Genomic DNA, 23,660 nt, shown 5'->3' on the forward strand with positions numbered 1-23,660 from the left:
AGTCCGGGCCGATCTGCATCCTGCCATGATAACGAGATAGTGATGATGAACCATGTGTACAAAGAGCGCTTCCCAAAGGTACAGACATCAGTGATTCCCTACACAGATAATACAAAACGTTCCATCACAAACCTTCAATCACAAAAGAAGATTGTAATGAGGTTGTAATAAATACATCTGAATCATTGTTTTGTCTTTCTGACAGGCGACGGCTCAGATGGAGGGACGGTTAAAAGATTTCATCAAGTCCTTCTCTCCCGAGAGCGTGCTGCCCCTGGCTGACGGGGTCCTGAGCTTTATTCACCATCAGATCATTGAGCTGGCCCGTGACTGCCTGCACAAATCCCAGGAGGCTCTCATTACCACCGTCTACTTCTGTGAGCTCCAGGAGAACCTGGAAAAACTCCTGGATGATGTGAGTGTCATTCTGTATCTGTAACATTTAGCGGCGGCGTGCTATGCTAACAGACGTTACCCACAGGTGTCGTTTTGGTTTTAAAGTTGCAGGGAATGCTATGAAATCTCTATATTTACATTTGCTGCATTTAGCAGACACTCTCATACAGAGCAACTCACAGAAGCGCTTCCTCAGTAAACATTTTCTTACTCTAGTACAAATAGAGACCAATGTAAGAACACAAATCAGTTGGAACCCTAGATTCATTCTAGATTAATAAAGATAGTAAAGATGGGGCGCCCAGGTGGCGCAGCGGGATATTCCGCTGACGCACCAGCACCGAGCTTCTGAACTCCTGGGTTCAAGGCTCGGTGTTGCCACCGGTCGGCTGGGCGCCATCTAGCGTGCATAATTGACAGTGCCTGCAGCAGATACAAATTGGCCACCGTATCTGCAGGGTGGGGACCGGACTATGTGTGGGTGGGTGGGTCTTCATACACTGTGTAAGGACCCTGATTGGCAGAAGAGACGCCTGTGCAGGAAGCAGGGACGAGAAGACGAGGGCTGTACACGTGTAAAGAAGGCGTGGGCAGCGACGTGCTTGTCAGCAGCGGAAGACAAATTGGATGCAAATCAGGAGGAAAAATGGGGAGAAAAATGCATAAAAAAAAAGTAAAGATGTAATAGAGGTGTTTTTTCTATTTATTGATGCATTTTCTCCTCTTTTTTCTCCCTATTTAGTGTAGTCAATTTGTCTTCCACTGCTGGGAATCCCTGATTGCATTCAAGGAAGGGATATTTCCTGCTCACGCCTCCTCCGACCTGTGCACAGTCCTAGCGGCCTTTCTTTTTCACCCATGCATTCTGCACAGACGCCTCTATCTGCTAAATCGGGGTCCTTGCACAGCGTTGGAAGACCCCACCCACATAGTCCAGTCATCCCGCCATAGTAGACATGGTTGCCAATTAGAGTCTGTTGCAGGCACTGCCAATTATGCTTGCTAGATGGCGCCCAGCCGACCGGTGGCAACGCCGAGTTTCGAACAGAGGAGTTCAGAATCTCGGCGCTGGTGTGCTAACGGAATCCCACTGCACTACCTGGGTGCCTAAAAGTCTTTAATCGTCTTTTGAAGCTGTTTAAACAGACGGAAAGTTTGTTCTACGACCTTGGTGCTAATAAGAGAATAGCATGGATGCCTGTCTTCTGATTGGTGTATCAAGATGAGCTAGACTTATGACTTAAAGGGAGCATTTACATTTACATTTTGGCATTTAGCAGACGCTCTTATCCAGAGTGAAAAACTTCCACATTAATATTACCTTACTCTAGTTTAAGTAGACAACAGTTCAAGGATGCAAATCTGCTAAAACCCTGTTAAAACAAAGTATTTTAAAGCGCATATTAGTTCTCAGCTTAAGTGCTTAGTAAAGAGGTGATAAAGGTTTTTAATCGTCTTTTAAAGACAGTGAGAGACTAAGACTGAGACAGAAGCTTGTTCCACCACTTGGGTGCTAGTACAGAAAAGAGGCTTGATGCTGATGCTCTGCTTCCTCGAGTTTTGGGTGGAGAACTAAGGTGAGCGAGACTAGTGGCTCGGAGGTTGCGTGGTACAAAGCGAGGTGTGACGAGTTCTCAAGGTAGTTTGGGGCTGGTCCATTTTTGGCTTTGCAGGCGAGCATCAGTGTTTTAAACTGAATGCGTGCAGCTACAGGAAGCCAGTGAAGAGAACGCAGCAGTGGGGTGATGTGGCAGTGTTTAGGTTGGTTAAAACCAGCCGGGCATCTGCATTTTAAATAATTTGCTAGGATTTATTAGTGGACATAGGAGCATGTGCCAGAAGGGAGTTGCAGTAGTCCAACTGTGAGATTACAAGTGACTGGACAAGAATCTGAGTGGCTTCGATGGAACGAGATGACCGAATCTTCTTAATGTTTTAGAGGAAAAACCGGCATGATGTTGTCATGTTGGCTACATTAGTACAGTAGGACACTGGCTGTCCAGGAAAACACAGAGGTTGCGTACATTGTCAGATGATTTGATCTGGGAGTTACTAAGACACTTGGTTACATTCATGACAGGAACGTTAGGTACTCATGACACAAGGTTCATCACTTCACAAGGTTATATCGAACACAGTCTTGGACAATTTAGTCCAATCTCCAATTAACCATTACTTGCATGTCTTTGGACTCTGGGAAGAAAACCGGAGCACCCGGAGTAAACCCATGCAGACACGGGGAGAACATGCAAACTCCACACAGAACCAGGAATAAGTAACAGCTCTGTCTTGCTGCTGAATATGGTACAAAACAGAGTTTGATAACTTCTCTAGGGTAGATCGGGGCTGGTCAGTTTTTGGCTTCGTGGGCAAGCCGGTGAAAAGAACAGCGGTCTGATAGTGGACATGTGAGGAGCTGCCAGGAGGGAGTTGTAATAGTCCAACCCTGAAATGACTAGAGACTGGACAGCACATTAAAGACAGTAGAGTCATAATCAAATGCAAACAACATGAATTCATGGACGCAACTCGTCTCTTGAAAGCAGTTCCTCTAGTGCTGGTGATGTAATAGAGTGGAGAACGCAGTGTTTCCTTGGCACACATTAGGCTCCTTAATACTAATCGAGCATTGTTTTAATGCAACAGCCTCGTCTGAACGCTGCTGCTGAACGGTTGCATCTCTTATGGCCATGATAATGAGCTTTTTATGTAAGTGAAGTGTAGTTTTTCCAAACACAATGAAGCCAAATTAAGACATGGTTTCAAGTATGAAAACTTTGCAATAAATTAGAGCATCAGTCAGCACCTAGTCAGGCTTTTGAGATCAAGTGCATTAGAAAACTGCCAAGAACCTCATGGAGGAAGATGACAACCACTGAGCAAGTGTACGAGACGGACAGAACAGAAAAGGAGCAACTGAACCACATTAAATTGGAGAAAGCTGACTCGCCTGTGCAGCTTACCATCACAAAGCAATGACAGCGTAGTGACATGAGGTGACGACAATACAACTACATGAAACAGTTTCTTTTGCCTAAAGACAAACCAGAAACAGTTCACATCTAGAACATGTAGCCTGTTTGGTCTTGCTCTGCTTTTGTGTTTGTGTCTAAGGGCCTGAGCTTTCTCCATAGATTTTCATCTTTAGCTTTTGCTTTTTACTGTTGTTTTCTTTTTCTATTCGTTTCGTTTTACTGTAAGAGCAAAATATCATCCATCTAAATAAATGTCTTTTTTCTCTGTCTCTCAGGCCTATGAGCGCTCGGAGAGTTCTGAGCTGACCTTCATCACAGACCTGGTGAAGAAGCTGCTATTCATCATCTCTCGCCCTGCACGACTCCTGGAATGTTTGGTGAGGGAGAGATTTTGCTGTATTGTTTAAATAAATGAGTAATTAGATGCAAAAAGTGATTAGAAACAGCCAGTGTGAGAGCGAAAGTAAGTAAGTGAATAAATAAGAGGCCTGGTCGGCACTCAGTAGACACAGTTAATGTAACACAGTGATAAACACGCCTCTATCCCAACTTTTTTTAATGTGTTAAAGGTATTAAATTCTGAATTGACAAAAATACACTGTTCATTAAAAAACATTGGAAATCTTTTCTCTCTACATTTATCAGTTTGAAAAAGATTTAAAAGAATTATTTTTTTTTACAATTTTTTGTGAATGAGGTTTGCACTTTTAGTTCTTGGTATTAAATATTTTGTAAACCCCTCTTTTTTGAGAACTTGGTTGTTGCAGGTGTTTTGAGCAGTTTGCCATATTGTGACAGCCAGTTCTCAGTTCTACACTGTTTCTGTTCTGTCCACTTTCTCCATTATGTGCTGCAGATGTTTTTGTGTTTTTTGTTTGTTACTTTGTTTCTGTTATTATGGCCACATTATTTATTTACATGAATTCCCTTTTTGTCCTTTTTTAGCCACAGTATTGTTCTACCTTAAATGAGCATCCTGCACTTGGGTTCGTTTTTAGTTATTGCAGGTTTGGGGCTTCACCTGGCACTTCAGTGCCGAGGCACCACCCGCCCTGTTAGAGCGCATTCACATGAGAAGTGGCAAAACCACGTTTGTGCTGGCAGTGTTGTTGTTTCATATGGAGTGTGGCGGTGCTGCTTGACCTGATTGAATTTTGGCCCAGTTTGGCTGATTTTTTCAAAGCTCCTCCAATGAGACGAACTGTTTCATATATTGCGGTAAAAGCGACTCAGGCAGAACAATTGAGGCTTAACATAAACAAAGCTTAACTTGACTTATTGTATTAAAACGAGAGGAATTTCATTAGTGGAGAGAACTTATGAGCAGTAATAATTAAGAGAATTGTAGTGTTCCTGTGTCGTTCTTTTAATGCATTAAACCATGTAAATTTTTTTCATAATGGACATCGTCTCAAAGCAACTTTACAGAATCCAGGACCAACAGACCAAAACCCCCTTTTAAGCAAACCGAGGGCGACAGTGGCAAGGAAAAACTCCCTTAAAATTACAGGAAGAAACCTTGAGAGGAACCAGACTCAGCAGGGACCCCCATCCTTCTTGGGTGGCCTGAAGGATACTTTAAATAAATAGGATTTACACAAATCATACAAGCACAGAATTAATTGAACTGAAAGTTCTTCATTGTTCAGTCCAGTCTGTGATAAAGTCTGTTGTAAGTTCTGGACATTTTTGGTGCAAACACGCCAGGTTACCATCCCATCTAGTAGGAGCAGCATTGTTTATAAGCGTGTTAGACTCTCTGGGAAAAGCTCATTCTCAGCATTTTTTAGCACCCTGAGCTATAACACAAGTTTTAAAGTGAATATTTGAGTCATGTTGCACTTTGATGATATTTCACCGCACCAATCAAGCCCAGTGCTGAGCAAAGCGGCAATTAGCGCCGTGGCAAAACGCTTCTCATGTGAATGCGCCCTGTTACAGTGTTGTATTAAACATCTGGTCTTTTTTGTCCCTCTCACCTCACAAAATGAGGTCTGTTACATGCCGAGTTCTCTCATTTTCATTTTTATTTTTAGAAACAGCCTGATTTCTTGAGAAGGCGCCTTGTCTGTAACTGATGAGACCCAGCATGGTCAAGTGATGAAGCAGTGGGAATCCCTCCTGATCCCACACTGCCAATCAGAAGCGACTGAGTCACATACTGTGCACGGTTCAGCAAACAGTGTCGTTTCGGTTATAACAGCCAGCGCTAGTGTATTGACACACATGAGAGTTTGCATTACAGGTAGCTGCTGAAACTCATTCTCCTCTCATTTAATCGTTTTGTGTTCAGGCTCCTTCCTCAGTGAAATCCGGCTCTATCCCAAAAATCACATTTTCTCAGAGGCATTTCCCCTCATTTTGAGTTTAGGAAGAGTAATTTATGGACTGGTATTACTGTAAGTCAGAGTACAGAGCAGACTGAAGAGAACACGTCTGTAATTACATTTGCATTTAGATTGAACGTCCAAATCATTTCCTGCGAGTGCGTATCACTTATTAGCAAATCAGTGTAGACTGTCAATGAAACACATGCTAGTTGTTCCTTTAGCAGTGGGGGTGTAATGTGGAGTCTGTATCACTCTGTCTGAGCGCGGCATTAAGCCTAATGAAAAACCCCTGATACTTTTTTATCAAACGCTGTTTTTTCACCACTGGAAGCATGAATAACCAGCAGCAGTCACAGACTGTGGCTCAAATACTAGTGAATTAGACAAGGGACTCTAGAGAAGAGCAGTCCTAACTATCTATCTATCTATTTCCTCGGCTGCTCCTGTTAGGGGTCGCCGGCGGATCGTGATCCGCATTATTGATTTGGCACAGTTTTTACGCCGGGTGCCCTTCCTGACACAACCCCTTCCTATTTATTCGGGCTTGGTACCGGCACTACAATGCACTGGTTTATACATCCTAGCGGCTAGATACCTATAGGACAATTCAGTGTCGCCAATTAGCCTGGCTGCATGTTTTTGGACTGTGGGAGAAAACCGGAACATCCGTAGGAAACCCACGCAGACACGGGGAGAACATGCAAACTCTGCACAGAAAGGACTCGGACCGCCCCACCTGGGGATCGAACCCATCAACTATCAACCTATATTCAATATTTAGCCTTAAACATCTTGCCAAGAATTCAAAATTCAATAAGATAAGTAAGTAAGTCATGACATGAATTTGAGTGGACGCTCGGGTGGTGCAGTGACCTATTACGCTAAGGGCGCATTAGCATAAGGAGCTGCAGGCCTCTGTACAAACTGCCACTTTGTTCAGCGCTCAGCTTGAAAGGTGCAGTAAAAGTCATCAAAGTGTGAATATGAGACGAATCTGCATTTGTGTGGAATAACCGTCAGATCCAGTCTGAAAGCTCCACGTGTATCTGTGTTTATTAGGATTTTCCTCACTGTTTCACTTTTAAACTGGTGTTACAGCTCGAGGTTCTGAGAAATTGTGAGAATCAGCTTCTCTGAGAGATTCTAAAGCGCTTATCATTAAAAAAAAAGCTTAACATGGTTTAATGTATTAAAAGATCGACACAGAAACACTAAACTTCTCTTAATTATTACTGATCATAAATTCTCTCCACTAATGAAATTCCTCACTCGTTGTTTTAGTACAATAAGTCATTTTAAGCTTTGTTTGTATGGCCTGAGTCGCTTTTACCGCGTCATATCAAACAGTTCGTCTCACTGGAGGCGCTTTGAGAGGCGAGCGGCAAACTGGGGCAAAGTTCACCCAGATGAACTGCCGGGCATCTACACAGGCATGATCGGCTGTATCTCAGGTGGGGTGGGGGGGGTGTGACTGAGTCTATCTCCAATAGATTGGCACCCTGCCCAGGGTATTCCTGCCTTGTGCCTGATGAAGCTTTGACCAGGATAAAGCGACTGACATTCCCCGCCCTCCCCGTGTTTTAGGAGTTCAACCCAGCAGAGTTTTACCTCCTGATGGAGGCGGCGGAGGACCACGCCAAAGAGGGACACTTGATGAAAACAGATATTCCACGCTACATTATCAGCCAGCTGGGCCTGACCAGAGACCCTCTGGAGGGTGAGAGCACAAAAGCACTGAATAATACAACACACTGAACTGAACACAGCATTTAATTCTTTCTCCTAATGTTGCTTAATGCCTGCGGACCCACCATGACCTTGATCAGAATAACGTGGGTGGCTACTAAAGATAAATAAATGAATAAACACTCAGGCAGAACACTACAGACAGTAGTCAAGCTTTAGGGTGTGGATTTTGAGAAGCAGGCTTTATTCTTTATTACACAGAAAACGCTCTAAGCTAGCTTGCTTGACCGTGAACAGTGTCACCTGTGTCGGCTGTGTTCCAGCATGTTTTAATTCATGACAGACCTAAATTTAGGTGATTCTTGAATTACAGCTGACCATCCAAAAGAATTTTACTTTAGCATGAAGTGAAACTTTGGGATTTTCACTGAACTTAGTAAAGATATATACAGTATATGCATACATATACCTGTACGTATGTGGACACAGTAAAGTCTAAATTTAATAATAATAACTAACGAAGAGGCGGGGTCAAAGGTTAAATTATGTTACATAATCTAATAAGTAGTAGTAGTAGTAGTAGTAGCTAAAAAGGCTCCTCAAATACAACTTTGCTTACTCATGGCTGAGATGCAGTTACTGTTGTATTCCTCAACAGCTTTTCAAAGAAACACATCTGGAGCATCACCGTGTGACTCCAATCTTGATTTAATACGCCACACAACTTTTGTTTCTTTGATGTTTTTGCATTGATGTCTTTGATCTCATTTGCATGTCATTTGCATGCAGACATGATTGACATGTCCGAGTTAATGAGGGAACTTGGCCTCCTGTCCGGGGTGTGTTACTGCATTGCGCCCAGTGATTCTGAAAACCAAACCCACCAGAATAAAGGAGTGATGAAACATGAAAATGAAACAAATTAATTCCAGTGATATACAAATGAAGTACACACAGTGGCAGAGAGAATGAGTGGTTAAGGTCTTGAAAGTGTATTTGTTTAATTTTTGCCAATTTACCAAGTAAAGCTTATTTGTTAATACTTTTAAAAGCTTAATGATTTGCCAATTTTGGTCCAATTTTTATGCTTTCTGTTACGCTGGCCCACCACCTCTGAGATCCAGATTCGAGTCTCAGCAGTGCTATTGGCCAGCCCAGCCACATAATTGGCTGTGTCTGAGGGTAGAGGAGATGGTCGAGGGTCCAGGGTTTTCATGCCATGTGCAAAGTGTTGTCCTGGTGGATAAAGCGATTAATGAAAATGAAATAAAAAACACGTTAATGTAACGTTTAAGCATTAAGTGGTTTTAAGGACTCATTGAGCGCTGAATGCTTTAAAAATGAGTTGATTTGCAGTAACTGTTAAATACAGGAACTTTTACTGACTCTGGGTTTCTCTTTTTTTTTAGACGTGGTTAATCTGGAAAGCTATGACAGTGAGGGACCGCTCACTCCAGAGACTGATGATTCTACAGAGGTAAAACTTTTTTATTATTTCTTGAATATATCCAGCCACTCCTGGGTAGATTTACCACTGTTTTAACCCTTTGATGCACAAGCTAAGCAAACCCCTTCTAATGCACAACGTGGGTCAAAAATGACCCATATTCATCCATTCAAGAATATTTTCATATGCACATTAGTCAGTTATTCATGTATTTGCTGTCTTAGCTAATAAAAGCTATCTATACTAGAATATGTAAACAGCTAGCAAGCAAATAGTATTGGACATATTCAAGATTCAAGAGCCTAATCTTTGGTTGTCTTTCAAAAGATCAGTAAATATGTTTTTGACTACAGACATTTACAAATGTCAGTAGTTTCTGTCAGTAGTTTTCTTCCATAGTAAATACATAAGGGTCATTTTTGACCCATGTTGTGCATTAGAAGGGTAGTGATACAAAAATGATTTTTATTAAAAAAGCAAAAAATATAAAACTGAAATAAGGATTTGTGATGATCAAAAACAAGTTAATTGAAAAATTCATGGAAGCTTGAATGACGAAATAAATTTATTGCAAAGATGTAGAAAATAAAAACTCAGTTGGGTCACTTTTGACCCAGGTTGTGCATCAAAGGGTTAAAAAATTTTTTTCATTTGCCTCAATACCTGTCAGTAAAATCTGATAAGATGTTCAGATCTACCTGTTGTGCATTTCAGCTGATTCATTGTTTCTTTCAGGGAAAGATAAAGATGGTGAAGCCGCCCGGTGAAGCTGATTTTCAGACCATCAAACTCATCAGCAACGGTGCATACGGGTAAAAAAACAGCATTTATCCACCACACTTCTTTGATAGGTGCAGAGCCTAGATTTACTTCTGCATGGTCCTGAGCTACAGGGTCCTTCAATACCTGCTTCTGCTTAAATATGTGTGTGTGTGTGTGTGTGTGTGTGTGCAGTGCTGTGTACCTGGTGCGACATCGTGAGACTCGTCAGCGTTTTGCCATGAAGAAGATAAACAAGCAGAACCTTATTTTGAGGAACCAGATCCAACAGGCCTTCGTGGAGAGAGACATCCTCACATTCGCAGAAAACCCTTTCGTCGTCAGCATGTTCTGTTCCTTCGAGACACGCAGACACCTCTGCATGGTCATGGAGTATGTGGAGGGTGAGAAACACACACACACACACACGCATCTGGTTAAAACCTGTTAGATAGCTAATGCTAATAAAGTTGGTTCAGGCTTTTGGGATAAATCATTCATCACACTGCATTACTTGTTTTATTTACAGCATTTAGCAGACACGTCTGTTCAAAGCTGCTTTCCATGTACAGTTCAAGCAACTGATTGTTAAAGGCCTTGCTCAAGGGCCCAACTGTGGCAGTCAGACATGTGTGAGACATTAACCAGCTACCTTCTGCTCAAAGAACCTTAACCGCTGAGCTACCACTGCCTTGTTAATTAAATCTATATGAATAAACTGATTCAATTATTTTATTTTTTTCCCTCACCCAAGTTCCTGGCTGGTCAGTGAAGGTAGAAATAGTGCCCCAGTATATACTGCATACTGCCCCCTATTAACTGTATACTGACCTGGTATATACTGCACATTGCCCCAGTATAAACTACATACTGCCCCAGTATAAACTGCATACTGACCTGGTACATGCTGCATACTACCCCAGTATAAACTGCATACTGACCTTGTGTGTACTGCCCCAGTATAAACTACATACTGCCCTAGTATATACTGCATACTGCCGCAGTATAAACTACATACTGCCCTAGTATAAACTGCATACTGACCTGATACATACTGCATACTACCCCAGTATAAACTGCATACTGACCTGATACATACTGCATACTACCCCAGTATAAACTGCATACTGACCTGATACATACTGCATACTACCCCAGTATAAACTGCATACTGACCTGATACATACTGCATACTACCCCAGTATAAACTGCATACTGACCTGATACATACTGCATACTACCCCAGTATAAACTGCATACTGACCTGATACATACTACATACTACCCAGTATATACTGCATACTGACCTGATACATACTGCATACTACCCCAGTATAAACTGCATACTGACCTGATACATACTGCATACTACCCCAGTATAAACTGCATACTGACCTGATACATACTGCATACTACCCCAGTATAAACTGCATACTGACCTGATACATACTGCATACTACCCCAGTATAAACTGCATACTGACCTGATACATACTGCATACTACCCCAGTATAAACTGCATACTGACCTGATACATACTGCACACTACCCCAGTATATACTGCATACTGACCTGATACATACTGCACACTACCCCAGTATAAACTGCATACTGACCTGATACATACTGCACACTACCCCAGTATAAACTGCATACTGACCTGATACATACTGCACACTACCCCAGTATAAACTACATACTACCCCAGTATAAACTGCATACTGACCTGATACATACTGCATACTACCCCAGTATAAACTGCATACTACCCCAGTATAAACTACATACTGACCTGATACATACTGCACACTACCCCAGTATAAACTGCATACTGACCTGATACATACTGCATACTACCCCAGTATAAACTGCATACTGACCTGATACATACTGCACACTACCCCAGTATAAACTGCATACTGACCTGATACATACTGCATACTACCCCAGTATAAACTGCATACTGACCTGATACATACTGCATACTACCCCAGTATAAACTGCATACTGACCTGATACATACTGCATACTACCCCAGTATAAACTGCATACTGACCTGATACATACTGCATACTACCCCAGTATAAACTGCATACTGACCTGATACATACTGCATACTACCCCAGTATAAACTGCATACTGACCTGATACATACTGCATACTACCCCAGTATAAACTGCATACTGACCTGATACATACTGCATACTACCCCAGTATAAACTGCATACTGACCTGATACATACTACATACTACCCAGTATATACTGCATACTGACCTGATACATACTGCATACTACCCCAGTATAAACTGCATACTGACCTGATACATACTGCATACTACCCCAGTATAAACTGCATACTGACCTGATACATACTGCATACTACCCCAGTATAAACTGCATACTGACCTGATACATACTGCATACTACCCCAGTATAAACTGCATACTGACCTGATACATACTGCATACTACCCCAGTATAAACTGCATACTGACCTGATACATACTGCACACTACCCCAGTATATACTGCATACTGACCTGATACATACTGCACACTACCCCAGTATAAACTGCATACTGACCTGATACATACTGCATACTACCCCAGTATAAACTGCATACTGACCTGATACATACTGCATACTACCCCAGTATAAACTGCATACTGACCTGATACATACTGCATACTACCCCAGTATAAACTGCATACTGACCTGATACATACTGCATACTACCCCAGTATAAACTGCATACTGACCTGATACATACTGCATACTACCCCAGTATAAACTGCATACTGACCTGATACATACTGCATACTACCCCAGTATAAACTGCATACTGACCTGATACATACTGCATACTACCCCAGTATAAACTGCATACTACCCCAGTATAAACTACATACTGACCTGATACATACTGCACACTACCCCAGTATAAACTGCATACTGACCTGATACATACTGCATACTACCCCAGTATAAACTGCATACTGACCTGATACATACTGCACACTACCCCAGTATAAACTGCATACTGACCTGATACATACTGCATACTACCCCAGTATAAACTGCATACTGACCTGATACATACTGCATACTACCCCAGTATAAACTGCATACTGACCTGATACATACTGCATACTACCCCAGTATAAACTGCATACTGACCTGATACATACTGCATACTACCCCAGTATAAACTGCATACTGACCTGATACATACTGCATACTACCCCAGTATAAACTGCATACTGACCTGATACATACTGCATACTACCCCAGTATAAACTGCATACTGACCTGATACATACTGCACACTACCCCAGTATATACTGCATACTGACCTGATACATACTGCACACTACCCCAGTATAAACTGCATACTGACCTGATACATACTGCACACTACCCCAGTATAAACTGCATACTGACCTGATACATACTGCATACTACCCCAGTATAAACTGCATACTGACCTGATACATACTGCATACTACCCCAGTATAAACTGCATACTACCCCAGTATAAACTACATACTGACCTGATACATACTGCACACTACCCCAGTATAAACTGCATACTGACCTGATACATACTGCATACTACCCCAGTATAAACTGCATACTGACCTGATACATACTGCACACTACCCCAGTATAAACTGCATACTGACCTGATACATACTGCATACTACCCCAGTATAAACTGCATACTGACCTGATACATACTGCATACTACCCCAGTATAAACTGCATACTGACCTGATACATACTGCATACTACCCCAGTATAAACTGCATACTGACCTGATACATACTGCATACTACCCCAGTATAAACTGCATACTGACCTGATACATACTGCATAATACCCCAGTATAAACTGCATACTGACCTGATACATACTGCATACTACCCCAGTATAAACTGCATACTGACCTGATACATACTGCACACTACCCCAGTATATACTGCATACTGACCTGATACATACTACATACTACCCCAGTATAAACTACATACTGACCTGATACATACTGCATACTACCCCAGTATAAACTGCATACTGACCTGATACATACTGCATACTACCCCAGTATAAACTGCATACTGACCTGATACATACTGCATACTACCCCAGTATAAACTGCATACTGACCTGATACATACTGCATACTACCCCAGTATAAACTGCATACTGACCTGATACATACTACATACTACCCAGTATATACTGCATACTGACCTGATACATACTGCATACTACCCCAGTATAAACTGCATACTGACCTGATACATACTGCATACTACCCCAGTATAAACTACATACTACCCCAGTATAAACTGCATACTGACCTGATACATACTGCACACTACCCCAGTATAAACTACATACTGCCCCAGTATATACTGCATACTACCCAGTATATACTGCATACTGACCTGATACATACTGCATACTACCCCAGTATAAACTGCATACTGACCTGATACATACTGCACACTACCCCAGTATAAACTGCATACTGACCTGATACATACTGCATACTACCCCAGTATAAACTGCATACTGACCTGATACATACTGCATACTACCCCAGTATAAACTGCATACTGACCTGATACATACTGCACACTACCCCAGTATATACTGCATACTGACCTGATACATACTACATACTACCCCAGTATAAACTGCATACTGACCTGATACATACTGCATACTACCCCAGTATAAACTGCATACTGACCTGATACATACTGCATACTACCCCAGTATAAACTGCATACTGACCTGATACATACTACATACTACCCCAGTATAAACTGCATACTGACCTGATACATACTGCATACTACCCCAGTATAAACTGCATACTGACCTGATACATACTGCACACTACCCCAGTATATACTGCATACTGACCTGATACATACTACATACTACCCCAGTATAAACTGCATACTGACCTGATACATACTGCATACTACCCCAGTATAAACTGCATACTGACCTGATACATACTGCATACTACCCCAGTATAAACTGCATACTGACCTGATACATACTACATACTACCCAGTATATACTGCATACTGACCTGATACATACTGCATACTACCCCAGTATAAACTGCATACTGACCTGATACATACTGCATACTACCCCAGTATAAACTACATACTACCCCAGTATAAACTGCATACTGACCTGATACATACTGCATACTACCCCAGTATAAACTGCATACTGACCTGATACATACTGCATACTACCCCAGTATAAACTGCATACTGACCTGATACATACTGCACACTACCCCAGTATATACTGCATACTGACCTGATACATACTGCACACTACCCCAGTATAAACTGCATACTGACCTGATACATACTGCATACTACCCCAGTATAAACTGCATACTGACCTGATACATACTGCATACTACCCCAGTATAAACTGCATACTGACCTGATACATACTGCATACTACCCCAGTATAAACTACATACTACCCCAGTATAAACTGCATACTGACCTGATACATACTGCATACTATCCCAGTATAAACTACATACTGCCCCAGTATATACTGCATACTACCCCAGTATAAACTGCATACTGACCTTGTGTGTACTATCCCAGTATAAACTATACTGCCCCAGTATATACTGCATACTACCCCAGTATAAACTGCATACTGACCTTGTGCGTACTGCCCCAGTATAAACTACATACTGCCCCAGTATAAACTGCATACTGCCGTGGTACATACTGCATACTAACCCAGTATAAACTGCATTCTGCCTCTATTAACTGCAAACTACCCCAGTATAAACTGTGGCGGATATGTTAGTGTACCCCGAGCGTCTCATGCAAACATGTTGGATGATGTCAAAAAATAATACCAGTTTCACAGTATCACAACATTTATATTATTATATTTTTGTCTGAGTAATATTTTCCTCCAGCATTGACTTTAAGGTGTTTTGAAATCCCAACAACCCTGCTGCACCTGCTACACTCATACCAGTACAACTTAATGTTTTAAATGAATGTTTTTGGGTGTACATTATACAGTCAAAGAAAAACTAAATGATTAATTCATTTAGCAACTGTAATTGTTTATTTTCCTTTTTAAGCAGATTGTGGTTATCACATGTTTACAGTTGTCACATCGTTTACCATGACTAATCTGTTACTGTCACTTTGTAACAAGCTTAATAAACATTAGTGTTTCAACTCATCAACTTTATCAGATATATCGACAATTAAAAACAATAAGATTAAGTATAACCTGTTTATTAGCAGACTGCTGGATCTATAACCGTTTGTGGTTGCTCTGTTAGGTGGAGACTGTGCTACGCTGCTGAAGCACATTGGCGCACTGCCTGTTGAGATGGCACGCATGTACTTCGCCGAGACGGTCCTAGCTCTGGAGTACATCCACAACTACGGCGTGGTGCATCGCGACCTCAAGCCTGATAAGTAAGACATGGTTATTTGTGTCCAGAGTCGGTGGAGCTAGGACACAGAATAGACATGCTGATTTAATCAACTTCAGTAATACGGTCGGTGTTGCTTTAAATTAACCCTTTCCTAATGTTGCCTTGGCAATCCAAACAAAAAGGGGCCTTGGTGAGGGAGGTAGAAATTATGGGTAACTTCAAAAGAGCTCCAAAAGTACAAAGCATGGATGGGAGAACCTGTTGGATGGATAACCATCTCAGCAGCACGACATAAATCAAGATTTAATGGATAAGTGGCAAGAGTAGTTGCTGTTGAGTAAAGGGTATTTGATTAACCAGAGAGTGCCTGAATCACTTCGGATACAAGAGTCTCCTAAATACCATGTCATGTAAATGTAGAAGGACTGGTAGGAACTGAGGGATGGAACCTGTGCACTTACAGACTCAGACTGGGGCAAGAGTTAATATTTTAACAGCCAAAACAATATTGCAGTGACTTTAGGGCAAGTCCCATCAAACATCTGTTGATAGACTTGAAGTTTTACAGATGCTCACCATGAATAATGGGATAAAGTGCCCAAGAAGGTGTGCAAGAAGATGTGCAGCTGTAATTGCTGCCAAAGAGGCTTTCACAAAGAGTTGAGTTAAGGGCGTGAATACTTTGTGACTAAGACATTTAAGTTTTTGATTTTTGATTGGTTTTCTGGGTCAGCATTGTGGCTCAGTGGGTAGCACAGTTGCCTCACAGCAAGTAGGTCCTGGGTCCTTTCTGTGTGGAGTTTGCATGTTCTCCCTGTGTCTGTGTGGGTTTTCTTCAGGAGCTCTGGTTTTTCCCCCACAGTCCAAAGACGTGCAGGTGAGTTAAATTAAAGATACAAAATTGTCCATGACATCAAAAACATGAACGGATGAATCTTGTGTAATGAGTTCCTGTCATGAATGTAACCAAAGTGTGTAAAACATGACATTAAAATCCTAATAAATAAACATTTGGTTTCCTAATCCAGAAAAAAACTATTTTCTAAAAAATCCTAATAAATAAACATTTGGTTTCCTAATCCAGAAAAAAACTATTTTCTAAATCTACTGTGTTCCTGTTTTTAATTCTGTCAATTTTAAAACAAGTAAGAGACAAAAGCGGCTTTATAATTTTATAATATAATAAATATTTTCTAGGCACTTGGGTGACATAGGGGTCTGTTATTTTAGTGCAGCACCACTGAGACATGGGTTTGAATGTCAGTCTAGATGCCAATTCATAATAGGGCTTTGGTCATCCCCCCCTCAGATATAGCCAATCATGCCTGCGTACACACCTGGCCTGCCTTGCCTTTCCTGATGGAACCAGAACAAATTGGTAGATGAAAATGAAACACCATGTTTTGTGATACACTTAATGTTTAGGGAGGAAGAACAGACTTGGAATAGATTATTTCATGATCCCTCACCCCTCTGTAAATGAAAACACTGACCTCTGTGTCCCACTTTCATTTCTGTCTGATAGTTTGTTGATCACGTCTATGGGCCACATCAAGCTGACTGACTTTGGACTGTCTAAAATGGGGCTGATGAGTCTCACCACCAACCTGTATGAGGGTCACATCGAGAAGGATACCAGAGAATTCCTAGATAAACAGGTAAGCACACACACACCTACACATACTAACACTATATGGCCAAAATTATTTGGACACCTGTCCGTGATCTTGTTGGACGTCCCGTTTCAAAACCAAATTGTATTAAAATGTTGTGACCTCTATGTGATCTTGTCAGCTAGAAGAACAGCCACTCTTTTGAGGCTTCTTACATGACTTTAAAGTAGGTCTGTGGGAATTTCTGCCCATTCAGTCAAAAGAGCATTTGTATTGTTGTATTCAGTGGTGCTTAGGTCAGGGCTCTGTGCAGTAGTATTGAACTGAAGAACATCCAGACTTAGACGTTTGCACAGTTCATTAAGATGAGATATACTTTATTTGTTATATATACATAAACACGTGTACAGTACAATAAAATTCTTTCTTCGCATATCCCAGCTTGTTTGGAAGCTGGGGTCAGAGTGTAGGGTCAGCCATCGTACGGCGCCCCTGTAGCAGACAGGGTTAAGGGCCTTGCTCAAGGACCCAACAGTGGCTGTATAGCAGAGCCTGGATTTTAACCGCCAATCTTCCGGTTGATAGCCCAAAGCTCTACTCACTAGGCCACCACTGTCCATCAGTTCTGTTAAAAGCATCACTGTCCATTTTCATAGTGCTTTCTAAACAGGTTATCATTCTTCCTGTGTTCTTAGGTGTGTGGCACGCCCGAATACATCGCTCCAGAGGTGATTCTGCGTCAAGGTTATGGCAAGCCTGTGGACTGGTGGGCCATGGGCATCATCCTGTATGAGTTTTTAGTGGGCTGTGTGCCATTCTTTGGAGACACGCCTGAGGAACTGTTTGGCCAGGTCATCACCGGTGAGACACTTTAACTTCACTTACACTCATAAGATCCTGTGTTCTTCTCTGGCTTGTGTGAGTCTTTTAGTTATTAAACCAGCCTATAGTGTGAACTATGAGTTACAGCAGAGGTGTCAAAATTAAAAACCAGGACAATGTCGAGGACCGAACAGGGTCAACTTTTATTAAACAGGATAAAGTGCAAAAGGAAAATATATTTAGATAGGCTACATGAGCATATCTACATTTCATATCTAAAGCATATCTAATTTCAAAATCCTTCTCCTTACGTTCAAAGCTTTCCACAATTTAGCACCTCCATATCTCCCTGATCTTCTCCATGTCTACACTCCTTGTCGTACTCTCAGATCTTCTTCTGCCTTCCAATGATCTACTACCCTTGGTCCGTCTGTCTACTATGGGGGCTAGAGCTTTTAGCTACGCTGCATCACATCTCTGGAACTCTCTCCCTCCTGACATTCGCATCATTGATTCTTCCCCCTGTTTCTTTAAACTTGCCTACCCTTAATATGTGTAATTAATTATGAACTGATGTTTAAACTTTAAGTATTGTAAGGTGTCCTTGAGCGTTTTGAAAGGCGCCCATAAATAACATGTATTAGTATTATTATAATTGACCTCTGACTTTGGATGAATGTGCAATAAATGTAAATGATAAATGTAGTTTTTGTATTGCTGCTGTTACAAACCTGCTTGCTGTGGAGATAAGGGTTTGGATCACAGAATCATGTCAATCTGCCCTGCCACTAATGTCGGAATATAGGCGCGGATCCAAGCCCACTGTCGATCTCCATGGCATGTTGGCCTGTAACACCTACACTAAGGTTGGGTTTATATTCTTTACTTAATTATGTTGTGTGTTGTGCGTGTGTGTGTGTGAGTGTAGATGACATTGTGTGGCCTGAAGGCGACGAAGCACTTCCTGCTGATGCCCAGCATCTCATCTCTGCTCTGCTGCAGACCAACCCACTGCACAGACTGGGCACAGGTACACCGAACACACATGAACCAAACACAAGTCTACACAAGCATGTTTGATAATATTTGAACGTTACAGTCAGTTCTGGATCGTCTCTGTGTACAAACACACTATCCGCTCCTATCCACGCCACTTGTTTATTACCATCCCCGGCTTGTTTCCTCCTTTTCTGAGAACTTGACTGTTACAGGTGCTTTGAGCAGCTTGCCATATTGTGACAACCAGCTGTCAGTTCTGCGCCATCCCTGTTCTGTCCACTTTCTCCAATTCATTTGTTACTTTGTTTCCGTTATTTTTGTCACCTCTATTTTCTAATTACCTGTCTGTTTGTGGCACTAAAGCACCAGGTGTAACCCCTGGAGGGAGTTCATGTGTAACTAGGTGCAGGAGACCGTTAGTTAAGAGGAACCAACACGTCAGTCATCTACACCTCCAAGCCCCCTTTGTTTGCCATCATTGGCAAGGCAGAAGAGCATGATTCTGTAATCGAGCCATGCTGCTGTTCTCCATGGGCCTGTTACAGTAATGAGTCTGTAATAATGAATCGCTTTGATAATGGGTTGTTAAGCAAAGAAAAGATAATAACTGTTTCCTAATAACAATTTACAACATACTCCGTCAGACTTGTGCACACATCACATGCGTACCTGGTCATTCATGAGTAAAAGGATTTAAATTAGTAACCTGCTTGTGTTAATGACACAAAACCAAGTCCTTACCTGTAAATATAACCTGGTATTTAGCACATCTGTTCTATTAGAGTCCAGCTTAACTAGGCTAACCACAGTCCATAGTAGAACAGGACATGTATTTAGCATCTTTCGACTAATTTGTTATTTTCCATGTGTGTGTATGTGGAACAGGAGGTGCAGTCGAGGTCAAGCAGCACCCGTTCTTTGCTGATTTGGACTGGAACAGTTTACTGAGGCAGAAAGCCGAGTTCATCCCTCACCTGGAGTCTGAGGAGGATACCAGCTACTTTGACAGTGAGTGAAGGTCACTTTTTCTTTTCCACCGACAGGAGTGAATCTTTATATACACTCCTACAGTCTCTTCCATAAATACTGGCACCCCAGGTACCCAACCTCATCAAGACATCATTATTTAAACCCTTGACTTTAAGAGGTGCATAGTGTTCCTGTAGAAACTTAAAGGTGACTGCTGTTACCGGTTACGCTGTTCTGTGTAGCACTATTCAAACTTTGTATATATATTTATATCACCATGTAAATACTCTACAGTATATTTCATATAATGTTAGCTTATTTTGTGTTGCATGTAGTCATATATTTTTATATGTTATTGCTGCTGGTCCCTCTGAGAGCTACCCAACAACTTTTCATTCTATAACTACAATGACAATAGAATAGAAGGCTTTTATTTGTCATATATACATATACACGTGTACAGTACAACGAAATTATTTTTCCACATATCCCAGCTTGTTTGGAAGCTGGGGTCAGAGCACAGGGTCAGACATTGCACAATGTCCCTGGAGCAGACAGGTTTAAGGGCCTTGCTCAAGGGCCCAACAGTGGCTACATTGCAGAGCTGGGATTCGAACTCTTAACTTTTCAAGTAGTAGCCCAAAGCTCTACCCACTAGGCTACCACTGTCCCGATAAAGTCTATCTTATCTTATCTTATCTTACCTTATCATCACTGATTCTACAGAACTGAATGTAAGCCTGGCAGCATTTAATTACATATTTTATTTAAGGGGCATATACTTTCATACAAGGGTGATACGGACATATGGATATGGACAAAAGTATTGGGACAGGCTTTCAATTTATGCTTTTATTGAAATAAATCAGTTACATAAAGGAAATTAAATACTTCCAACTTTGTAGCAACAGTTTAGAGAAGGTCCTTTCCTGTTCCAGCATGACTGTACTCCTGTGCACAAAGCAAGCTCTATAAAGACGTGAAGAAAAGCTTTGGAATGAACTAGAACATCAACTGAGGCTTTTTTGACTCTATCAATTCAAATGCTCTTTTGTCTGAATGGACACAAATTCTCACAGACATACTTTAAAGTCTTGTGAGAAGCCTCCTCAGAAGAGTGGCTGTTGTTCTAAATAAAAAGCTCACATAGAGGTCACTCTATTTTAATACCAATTGGTTTTTTTTTTTGAATATTTTATTTTGAATTTTTCAAAATATACCAAAGATAGCATCAACAACATACATTACAATACAAAGTACAGTACATTAAAGAAAAAAAGAAAAATAAAGAAAAAATAAAGAAAATAAATAAAGAAAATAAATAAGTATTGCTGTCGGACACAAGCTCTCTGGACCAGGTTTTAAATGGGTAGTGAATTCAACTGGGTCTGGCATCAGTCTCAGGCTTAATTTAAATTATCAAGGAAGGGTCCCCAAGTGCTCCAGAAACGTTTTTGTGCTCTCAGCTCACTATAATGTAATTTATCCATTTGTATGATAAACAGCATCTCATTCAACCATCTCTTAAAACATGGAGCAGTCGGAGACCTCCATGACAAAAGTATGACCTTTTTGGCTGCAACCATGCCAGCCATTAAAGCCTGCTGTTGTGTGGAGGGTAAGAGGAGGGAGGGTTCTATCAGAATACCCAAAAATAGCTAGATTGTGATCTGGGGCAATATCTACTTCGAAAGCATTTGAAAAGCAGCTGAAGATATTAATCCAGTAATCCTGTACAACTGGGCAGGACCAAATTAGATGGGACAGTGATCCCTCAAACACGTGGCACCTATCACACTCTGAGGAGACTGAGCTATATATTTTATTCAATTTAATACAAATTGTTTTGATATGGGACACCCACTGAGCTCATGGTCAGGAGTCCAAATACTTTTGGTCATATTGTGTACATGTGAATAACTTAGTAACTATAAAGAATATTTTATATATGTAAAGGGGACAAGGACTTTTTTTACATGAATGTATATTTCTATATTTCTCTATAGCACGTTCGGACCGGTACCATCACATTCACTCGTTTGATGAAGACGACACTAATGATGACGAGCCTGTTGAGATCCGACGCTTCTCTTCCTGCTCACCTCGTTTCAGCAAGGTGACCATTTTTTTCATTTTTTTCTGTGTGGGTTTCCTCCGGGAGCTCCGGTTTCCTCCCACAGTACAAAGACGTGCAAGTGAAATGCTAAATTGCCCATGACTGTGTTTGACATTCAAAACTTAAACTGATAAATTTTGTGTAACCAGTAACTACCTGTCCTGTCATGAATGTAACCAAAGTGTGTAAAACATGACGTTAAAATCCTAATAAATACATAAACAATATTTTAGTCATTAGTTGTGCTCAGGTTCTTATTATCCTCGTGTTTGTGACCTGCAGGTGTACAGCAGCATGGAACATCTGTCCCAGCTGGAGCACAAGCCCGTGGTGACCCGCAGAGAGCCTAAAGCTCACCGGCAGGACCGAACCAAGAGAGAGAGTCTGGGCGGCTTTACTTTGAGAGACAAAACATGGAGGACTGGCTCACCTGAGATGTGAGTGAACTAAAGACACTGAAGTCATGACAAATGTTTATATATTTCATCTGGAAATGAGCAGATTTGGCTGAAAGGATTAGGAAAATAATTACTGTCAGTAAGAATTCTGTTGTTTTTATTATTCTTTCTTTCTTTCTTTCTTTCTTTGTTTTTTTTCTTTATTCATTTTTTAATTGGATTTATTTTATTTTTCTTTCTTTTATTCTTTATTTTTTATTTTCTTTTTTTTTTCATTCTTATGTTTTTATTATTATTTTTTTTTTTTATATTCTTTCTTTCTTTGTCATTTGTTTTCTTTTTCTTTCTTTCTTTCTTTTTTCTTCATTTTTTTTATTGGATTTGTTTATTGTATTTAATTTTTTTTTCTTTTTTCTTTTTATTATTTATGTTTTATTTTCTTTTATTTTTCTTTCTTTCATTTTTTCTTTATTTTTTTTATTTTTTTATATTTTGCATTTCTTACTTTTTTCTTTTGTTTTTTCTTTTTCTTTCTTTTTTCCTTTCTTTCTTTTATTCTTTCTTATTTTTTTCTTTCTCTTTTTCATTTTTTATATTTTTTTAATTTCCTTTTTTCTTTCTTTGTCATTTTTTTATTTTTCTTTCTTTTATTCTTTCTTTCTTATTTTTTTATTTCTCTTTTTCAATTTTT

General features: G+C 40.7%; 1 protein-coding gene across 2 annotated transcripts in view; it reads left to right on the forward strand.

Annotated features, from left to right (window-relative positions):
• mast1b (microtubule associated serine/threonine kinase 1b) overlaps window positions 1-23,660 on the forward strand; it is an 86,575-nt gene that overhangs the window by 52,304 nt on the left and 10,611 nt on the right. For both annotated transcript variants that reach the window (XM_063016388.1, XM_063016397.1), the window contains exons 7-20: window positions 3-78; window positions 206-415; window positions 3,647-3,748; window positions 7,286-7,418; window positions 8,797-8,864; window positions 9,570-9,646; window positions 9,789-9,997; window positions 15,954-16,092; window positions 17,578-17,710; window positions 18,361-18,526; window positions 19,416-19,517; window positions 20,372-20,494; window positions 22,462-22,571; window positions 22,854-23,008. In XM_063016388.1, coding sequence (XP_062872458.1) covers window positions 3-78; window positions 206-415; window positions 3,647-3,748; window positions 7,286-7,418; window positions 8,797-8,864; window positions 9,570-9,646; window positions 9,789-9,997; window positions 15,954-16,092; window positions 17,578-17,710; window positions 18,361-18,526; window positions 19,416-19,517; window positions 20,372-20,494; window positions 22,462-22,571; window positions 22,854-23,008 — 1,803 coding nt within the window. The remainder of the gene's footprint in view (window positions 1-2; window positions 79-205; window positions 416-3,646; window positions 3,749-7,285; window positions 7,419-8,796; window positions 8,865-9,569; window positions 9,647-9,788; window positions 9,998-15,953; window positions 16,093-17,577; window positions 17,711-18,360; window positions 18,527-19,415; window positions 19,518-20,371; window positions 20,495-22,461; window positions 22,572-22,853; window positions 23,009-23,660) is intronic.

The sequence above is a fragment of the Trichomycterus rosablanca genome, chromosome 2 (genome assembly GCF_030014385.1).
Source record: "Trichomycterus rosablanca isolate fTriRos1 chromosome 2, fTriRos1.hap1, whole genome shotgun sequence".
In the NCBI taxonomy this organism is placed as follows: domain Eukaryota; kingdom Metazoa; phylum Chordata; class Actinopteri; order Siluriformes; family Trichomycteridae; genus Trichomycterus; species Trichomycterus rosablanca.